The sequence below is a fragment of the Saccopteryx bilineata genome, chromosome 7 (assembly GCF_036850765.1).
Source record: "Saccopteryx bilineata isolate mSacBil1 chromosome 7, mSacBil1_pri_phased_curated, whole genome shotgun sequence".
NCBI lineage: Eukaryota > Metazoa > Chordata > Mammalia > Chiroptera > Emballonuridae > Saccopteryx > Saccopteryx bilineata.
The window spans coordinates 7,870,142-7,879,737 of NC_089496.1; the positions used below are offsets into that span (position 1 = coordinate 7,870,142).

Here is a 9,596-nt window from a genome sequence, read left to right on the forward strand (position 1 = left end):
AAATGTTGTATGTCGAGTTTGTCGTAACCCGAGGACCCCCGTATAACTATATTAACTACTACTGCCAACAGCAAGTGCAAAAACATTCCTCCTTTACCTGGAAAAGTTATTTTAACAGTAAATGGAATTATTTTTATCAACTCACATGTTTTTATTTCATTTGTTAAGACCATATTAAAGGTAGGATTGGAGTAAGGAAAGAACAAGATCAGAAATAAGAGAAAATTTAATGCAGTTTAATTATTAAACCTGTATGATTACAGGTGGGTTTTCTTTGTACTTGGAGTTTTCTACATTTTCCAAATTTTCTATATCAAACATACTTTGAACATCAGATGAGAATCAAAATAAATATAAAATCTACCCTCTTAAGTAGCTGTCAGTGGGTACGTGTTAGTATCCATTCAAAAAAGACAACTTTCCCCTTTTCTCAGTCTTGCCTGGTCAAGTCAATGAAAAGCTAACCAATGGTATATTTGAGTTGCAATTATTCTCTTTTTAAATATATGTACCTTTGAGACACCAATCTATATGAAAAATATTAATTAGTTATTTATTTTTCTTTGTAAACTAATAATTTGTTGTTGCATGTCTTTCCCTAGGGGGATTATGGTGGCCCACTTGTTTGCGAACAACATAAAATGAGAATGGTTCTTGGTGTCATTGTTCCTGGTCGTGGATGTGCCATTGCAAATCGACCTGGTATTTTTGTCCGAGTAGCATATTATGCAAAATGGATACATAAAATTATATTAACTTATAAGGTACCACAGTTGTAGCTGATGTAACTGTGTCTGAAGCTTCATCAATACATCTTTTACATGAAGATTCAGAGAACATGAAATTATAATGTCACTTAAAACAATCCTAAAACAACTACTTGAGTGTCATGTTTGTTAAGATACTCATTAATATTTATGCGTGTTTTCTGTTGTTTTGTTCATCAGTGTTATTTTGTAAATGTTGAACTGAATTAAGGTACATGTAAGTGTAGTAACATATCTCCTGAAGATACTTGAATGGATTTAAAAAATGCAAAGGTATAATTGCTGGATGATAAATGATTTAATGGAAAAGTCAATTAATCTCTACACTGCTTTTCAATGTTAGTTTCTTTTTTTTTTTTTTGTATTTTTCTGAAGCTGGAAAAGGGGAGAGACAGACAGACTCCCGCATGCGCCCGACCGGGATCCACCTGGCACGCCCACCAGGGGGCGATGCTCTGCCCATCTGGGGCGTCACTCTGCCGCAATCAGAGCCATTCTAGCGCCTGAGGGAGAGGCCACAGAGCCATCCCCAGGGCCCGGGCAAACTTTGCTCCAATGGAGCTTTGGCTGCGGGAGGGGAAGAGAGAGACAGAGAGGAAGGAGAGGGGGAGGGGTGGAGAAGCAGATGGGCGCTTCTCCTGTGTGCCCTGGCCAGGAATCAAACCCGGGACTCCTGCACACCAGGCTGATGCTCTACCACTGAGCCAACCAGCCAGGGCCTAGTTTCTAATTCTTAAAGGGAAGAGGGTAATATGTGTATCAGTATCATTTCTTTCCTCCAAATTTAGGGCCACTATTTAATGCAAAATATTTTTAGATTTATTTTCCTAAATTTTTTAAAAATTATTAGATAAATTGAAATGTAAACGTATTTTGGTCTTTAAAATGTACTTAAGTTCACTTGCTGGGGTTGGCTTCAAGCTTACCCTCTTTAATTTTTAAAAATTATTTCAGAGGAAAATTTCCATATCTCCAAAGACTTGCAAATAGTTCCTTTTCAAATTATGCTTTCAAGTACCTATTGAAGAAAAAAATAAAAATACTTTTTTTCCACCTGGAATTCTTTTAGCCTAATAAAACTTTATTCCAGTAAAGGAAAAAATGAAATAAAATGACTTGTCTAAACTCTGTATTCAATTCATTTTTGAAAAGTAGAGTTGAATCTGCTGAAAGAGATATTTTATCAAGATATCTTCATTTTATCTTACTTCATTTTACGTAGATCTTTCTTTATGCCATGGGACATATTTATTCAAATTTTATGTTCTGTATGATTATAACTAAATTATAATATTACTGTGTTGTGATTAGCTAATTGTAAAGAAATGATATAAAGAATAATAGGATAGTTTCTGAATTTCTACAAAATCTTCTTCTACAAAAGATCTTTAAAAACAATTATTTGAAAGATTCAAATCCACTTATTCAATTTAGTTTCTCTAGAATAATCTTTATTTAGGCCAAAGATTTTATTAAAGGGTAAAAACAACACCACCAAGAAACTATCAGATACGGTGTACAAACAAGTTCTCCCTTTGGAAACTTTCCTTTGTAAAGGAGAAGATATGTTGAATCGATAATAAAAGCCAGATGAGCAATATTTGTGTTGTTTTAGGTGGTAGGACAGGGTATGATCATGTCTTTTTCTCTAGTGAAAAATATTATTGCCAGGGCATTCTTTTCTTAAAAAACTACAAAAATTAAAAATCTAGTTTATCCAAAAATTCATTAAACTTTGAGTCATGGACAAAACTGTCTTTTAAATGAGAAGTTTTCAATGCTATTTTTGTTTTGGCTGTTTGAATAATGGTTATATGTTGTTGTAATTATGGACATTTTCTTATGTCTACCAGGAATAGTAATGTAAAATTAAAATATTTGTCATAATGCCTCTGCTGTGCAGAAGGGATGATAATTCTTTTGTATACTTCTTTAATTTTATTGTAAAATATGTAATGACTTTTACCTGTTTACTGTGGGCAGGTCCTCAGTAGCACGGTGTATATTGAATCAGTCTCTAGTATTAACAGGCTTTTCCTTGCTAACTTAGTGTTTCAAACTGGGCAATGTGAGACACTGGAAGGCAAGAAAAATAATAATAATAATGATATGTGATAGCAAAATTATATTTCACTTATTCCTGTGAATATTTCCTGTTGGTACCAATGGTACTGTACAAAGTGAATGTTATAGCCACAACATTCTCTGGGGGGGAGGGACCACTGTCAAGTGAAAGAAATACTGTCAGGCATTCTCTTGTTTTGAAGCATAATTTTTTTAAAGAAATACTGGTTTTGCAAAATAGAGATCATGATGTAAATAATTCTAATAAACTCTCATACTAAAAACTTTAAATTGATTTACTGAAGTACCAAAATTGACTGCTTTCATAAAATTATACCCTTATATATAGACAAACTCACTCAAAAATTAATTTGATTTGAATAAAAAGACATAGTCTTTGTATGAATAAATTACTTTTTACAAAAAAGTCCAATTGAAAGTTTCCTTTCAGTGTTCAACTAAGTTCTGAATTGAGAATTGACTAATATAAACACATACACACACAAAAATTCTCTGGACCTTATATGTCTTGACAGTGTAATTTTACGTAGGTTAATTTCCATTTGCACAGAAAGTTTCTGTTCTTAGGAACTGAAAGGGGAATACTGTAGTGTTATGACCGCGTGTGTTGTGTGTAAACAGGAAATTGATAAGCTGCCTACTCAGTGCTGTAGCAGGATGCTTACCCAGAGAGGGAACACTGTGCTTATGACTTGTATATGAAGTTTCTGTAGTTAATAAAGTTGTTATTTTTATAACCTTGATTATATTATTGTTATTATTAATATTAATAAAATATTTTACAAAATCCTCCCTTTGTCTTATTATAATTATATATATGATTGTATTTAAATATGCTCTAGGGGTTTAATGCAGAAAACAACAATGATTTTCTTGACAGAAATAACATACAATTTGTTGCAAGAAATGTCATAGAACTAAGACAAAAGTTGTTGTTTTATTCCAACCGCTATCCATGGCAATATCAGTGGTCTTCAATAACCATTAATCTCTATGGACTTCAAATTCCCCCACTGTGAAATATAGTCATTGTTCACATTTTTTAGAATGGTGCTATGATGTAATTTGCTAATATACAAAAAATTTTGTCATAAACCAGGGGTAGTCAACCTTTTTATAACTACCACCCACTTTTTTTTTTTTTTTTTTTTTTTTTTTTTTACAGAGACAGAGAGAGTCAGAGAGAGGGATAGACAGGGACAAACAGACAGGACCGAAGAGATGAGAAACATCAATCATTAGTTTTTCGTTGCGCATTGCAACACCTTAGTTGTTCATTGATTGCTTTCTCATATGTGTCTTGACCTCGGGCCTTCAGCAGACCCAGTAACCCCTTGCTTGAGCCAGTGACCTTGGGTTCAAGCTGGTGAGGTTTGCTCAAACCAGATGAGCCTGCGCTCAAGCTGGCAACCTCAGGGTCTCGAACCTAGGTCTTCCGCATTCCAGTTCGATGCTCTATCCACTGAGCCACCACCTGGTCAGGCCTACTGCCCACTTTTGTATCTCTGTTAGTAGTAAAATTTTCTAAATGCCCACTGGTTCCACAGTAATGGTGATTTATAAAGTAGGGAAGTAACTTTACTTTATAAAATTTATAAAGCAGAGTTACAGCAAGTTAAAGCATATAATAATAATTACTTACCAAGTACTTTATGTCAGATTTTTGCTAAATTTGGCAGAATAAATCTTTATAAAACAACTTACTATAGTTAAATCTATCTTTTTATTTATACTTTGGTTGCTCTGCTACCGCCCACCATGAAAGCTGGAACGCCAACTAGTGGGTGGTAGGGACCAGGTTGACAACCACTGGAAACGAACATTAAGTTTCTTTACCAGATCACTAAATATTTCAAAAGCAATTATAAATGATTCAGTTAATCAATTTGGAGTATATCTTTAAAATGTGCATTAAACTCAGAATAAATATGAACCAAATGGACTCATTGAATTACAATCGGAAGCAAAATTGAAAGAACTATCAGTTGATCAAACCAAAAAGAGCTCTGTTACACATTTCAAGTTGAGCTATATTGCCTCTTCCCCAAAAGAGTTGCTCTTAATTTTCTAGGATAGATATTTATCTCAAGTAATGATTAATATACCTAATTCTAGATCCCATGATAAAATATCTGATCTTCTTAATGATTTTAATCCAAGCAGAATATATGCATTTATTGATTTTTGGTGTTAATTTCTGGTATTAGAATATTTCAAATATTCATACAAAATTTAGATTTCCCTTTTCTTTCTAGAACTCCATTTCAATCTAAACCAGGGGTCTCAAACTCGCGGCCCACGGGCCGCATGCGGCCCGCCGAACAATTTTGTGCGGCCTGCAGACTAATCCACGAAGTTCAAAATATTTTGGATAAAATTAAGTAAGCCTAGAGGCCTACTTGTATTTTTTATTTCTCTAGCATCCTAGCTAGATATTAGCTTAGTTAACAGCAGTTGTGATGTGAACTACAGTTTCTGGTCATTTTGTGACACTGAGTATACTGCATGTACGATTGTGCTTGTTGTACTGATTTTTTTTTGTTTTCAACTGCAGTGAGAAAAGTGTTGCATAACAGTTGCCTTTTGTAGACCTAATGCTGCCCGCCGAATGGCTGTGATCTTGCTCTGCGGCCCACATGCTGAGTTGAGTTTGAGACCCCTGGTCTAAACCTATATTCTATTTTTTAGCTAGACTAGTCCAGGAAAGCTTTAAGAGGTAGCATTTGAACAGGATTCTCTATGAACTGAGAGAGTGAACAGTGTAAATATCTGCTATCTGGAAAATAAAACTTGGACAATATTTTTTTTTTGTTTCTTAATAAAGGTTATTTATTTACTCTTACAAATTGTATGTTTTAATTAGTCACCATTTGTGAGTATTCTGAATAGAATCTCCTTGGTTTGCACTTTCTCAGTGTTTTAGTCCAGGATTTTCTCATCATTCTTTTTCATTCTTTTCCCTGCACAAGCACCGTTTCCCATCTATACAATCTATAGAACTTCACCAAAGTGCAACCCTTTCATGTAAAATTCAGATTAAAAATCTTATTCTTGACATTCTATTTTTCTTTTGCACCTTACATTTACAAATTTCTCCATTGCATGTGTTTTTCAGGAAAGCTGAAATTTAAAAGTAACTTCAAGATAAAAATAGTATTTGTAGTAAATTGCGCAAATGTACAGAACTATGAAGCATATGTTATCACCTAAAACACATCGAAGCAAGATAGAAAATACTGGGTAAAAGAAAGACACCTACTTTATATAATTTGAAAGAGTGTGAGATTATAGAAGAGTTTAAAAAAAGTAAAAAACATGAAACAAAACAAAAGGTATCAATCTAACATATTATCTAACTTCAAACTAACTTTGGGACCTCATTTCTCCCAAATGCTCCTGAACACTCATCACTTTTTTTCATCATTTGGAACATTACTTCACATTTAAATGTCATGCCTGCATTCAAACAGTCCCTGGGAACATCAGGCTTTTTTTCCTTTAACTCCTCGAAACTTTCAAATATGTAATTTTCCCTGTGAATCAGTCTTCAGCATCTTCAGCTAAGGAGCATTCCTTTCTCGGCTCACTGCAGGGTTTTAGTAAAGCTTCCTGCTCGCTTCTTATAACAGTTTGCTGGTGACTACACGAGGTTTGTTGTGTTCTGCTTTGTATTCACTGTGCGGTTTACCTCCACCCCGTTTAAGCCCCTGGACATACCAGCAATGCCTTGTTAATATTTATATATTCTTTATTTTGCATAGTACTTCACACATAATGATAACCTATATTTTATAAATATCCTATAATCTATCATCATTTTTGAAGGTTTATCAGTATAATTTAGAGATTTGTAATATTTGAAGACATTGGGCAACTTTTACTGAGGGTTAAGGATTTTAGGAGTTTGTATTTAATTGTGTTATTTAGATTAGAATTAAGTGGGACTTTCTAAAGTGGTTTATTGTATTGCATACACTAGAACATGCAGCTAGGAAACAGAAAGTATTAATCTCAAAAAGATTATGCATTTATACAAATTTATAAATGTAATTAAAAATAAACATGAAAAATTAGATTTTAGTTTGTTAATTGATACAGGTCTTTACTTCACACCAGCTAATATAGTTTTAATTATGTTGGTGAACATTTTCCATCTGAGCTTACATGAAGTGTTGATGTCATAGCACTAAGGGGAAAAGTCATATCAATTATCTCAAAAAATATTCTGAGTCAACAAATGTCCACTCATTACTGTGCAAATATGCCATCTGCTGTGCATTGAGAAGTTTCACAATATTGTTACTCAATTAGCAAAAGGTTTTCATTTGAGGACTTTTCTGAACTGAGAGAAGTCACCTTGGGTAACATGTTGCAATGAAATCAAATGGAGAAAAAACAGATGGATTTTCATATTATTTTTTTCATGTGTTTCTAAAGCTTTACAAAGATATTGTTCAGTTTTCAGACCTCTGAATTTTAAGTGTTTAAAATTCAAAGGCAGTAATAGTTTAGATTAGAATATATGACAATACTCTAAAACAAAGACTTTATATACTATAAAAATAACAAATAATTTAATAAGTAGAAATTTGACATTATGGAATTATAAAAGTGACAAAGGATTTTTAAGTTAGAGATGATAAGTTACATGTGTAATTTAGAATCTTTTTTTTTCTTGGTTCTAAAAGCCATTATGAGAGAAAATTTGCAAATTGTTCTGGTTAAAAGAGTAAGAATTTGGGAAAAATTGAGATTAATATTTGAGTCAGATAGTTTAGGTACCAAACAGAACTTCATAATTCTCTGAAGGCTACAAAATATATAAATGAATAAGAAAGCTCATAGAATCTATCACTATGGACATATTAAAATAGAAAATATGTCCTTGATGACTTACGAGAGCTAGGACCAAATTGGTTTCTTGAAGAACAGAATTTTCAAATACTTAAAAATTGTGCTAAGATTGACCAGGCGGTTGCACAGTGGATAGAGCGTCAAACTGAGACAGGGAGGACAAGGTTTGAAACCCCGAGGTTGTTGGTTTGAGCGCAGGCTCATCCGATTTGAGTACAGGCTTACCAGCTTGAGTGTGGGGTCATTGGCTTGAGTGTGAGATCATAGACATGAAGCCATAGTCACTAGCTTGAGCCCAAACTCACTAGCTTGAGCAAGGGCTCACTCAGTCTGCTGTAACCTCCGTGCCAAGGCACATATGAGAAAGCAATCATTGAACCGCTAAAGAGCCACAACAAAGAATTGATGCTTCTCATCTCTCTCCTGTCTGTCCATCCCTATCTGTCCTTGTCTCTGATTCTCTCTCTCTGTGTCAAAAAAATAAAAAAATAATATTGTGCTGAGAAAAACAACATGTTCAGGGCTTGAATAAGTTTTAAAAATGCCGAGGCGCTTTGCATAGGTCACTTTGCTGTAGACTTGTCAAGGACCTGGATGTGCATGTGTATTTTGAAGCTCTGTGAGGGAGCATGGTATGGCATAGTCTTCAAATTTTCTATACTAAGAACCCCTTAAAAATTTGGAGACACTAGAGTTCTGCTAAATGCAGTCCAGGTAAACTTGATTACACTTTCTTTGAATGGGAGACAGTGGCAACTACATAGTTTAGGATTTTTATTGTCTTTTATAAATTATAATATTTTTTCTTCTCTACTAAAACATCTCCTTACAATCTTTCCATTTGGCAATTTTTCCCAAAATTTTTTACTGGGTTTATTCTTTTATACCCAATTTGAGTAAAACTTGAACATTTAGGAGGAGTTAAGGCATATTTTTTGACATATGTGTACCATCTGCTTTGTCTCTCATATCATATCATTAATATGAAAGCAAAATTATAAAATCAAGATATAAAGGTGATAGACCCTGGCTGATTGGCTCAGTCCTGAAATGTCGGCCAGGCATCTGGATGTCCCAGATTTGATTACTGGTCAGGGCACACAGGAGAGGAGATCATCTGCTTCTCCACCCGTTCCTCTCCTCCCCTCCCTTTCTCTCTCTCTCTCTGTTCTCTCCCCACAGCCATGGCTTGGCTGGTTCGAGTGCATCATCCCTGGGCACTGGGGATGGCTCCATGGAGTCTCTGCCTCAGGTGCTAAGAATGGCTCCAGATGGGTAAAGTATTGGCCCCGTAAGGGGGTTGCTGGGTGGATCCCAGTGGGGCACATACTAATCTGTATCTCTATTTTCCCTCCTCTCACTTGGAAAAGAAGAAAAACAAAAGATACAAAGGTGATACTATTTACTACCTAAAGTTAAAAGAAAGACAAAGTAACCTAATTATTTTTTTGTCTTACTAGCCTTTATACTATCCCCTCATCTGCTGTAATTTCCAGCTTTAGAAAGTTAATGGAGAAAGTAAGGAGAAAAAAAACAAGGAAAGATTATTTTTAAAAAAATAGGAAAAAAGAAGAAATAAACCCAAAAAACCCTGGAGGAAATTTGGAAAAAGTTTTCTGGAGGTGTTTACATGTCCCCAGAAGTAAAGTCAACAAAAAGATCTGAAGCATTATTTATTAGCCTCTTTCCTTCTTAGTCACAGCCATTTATTTGTACAGGGTGGGGAAAGAAGCTTTACATTTGCGAGTCCATGAAACACAGAGTTTATCTCACACGATTATTTATTAATTATTGTATTTTCTTCTATATGAACAATTGCAAACCTATTTTTCCCCAACTTATATTAAAAAGTAAAATTTCAGGACTATAATCAGATGAAAACAGTAGAAA

At 34.3% G+C, this 9,596-nt stretch overlaps 1 protein-coding gene across 2 annotated transcripts in view; it reads left to right on the forward strand.

Annotated features, from left to right (window-relative positions):
* HGF (hepatocyte growth factor) overlaps nucleotides 1-1,202 on the forward strand; it is a 74,356-nt gene extending 73,154 nt beyond the window's left edge. For both annotated transcript variants that reach the window (XM_066239857.1, XM_066239856.1), the window contains exon 18: nucleotides 603-1,202. In XM_066239857.1, coding sequence (XP_066095954.1) covers nucleotides 603-779 — 177 coding nt within the window. In that variant the 3' untranslated portion in view covers nucleotides 780-1,202. The remainder of the gene's footprint in view (nucleotides 1-602) is intronic.
* The last annotated feature ends 8,394 nt before the right edge of the window (nucleotides 1,203-9,596 follow it).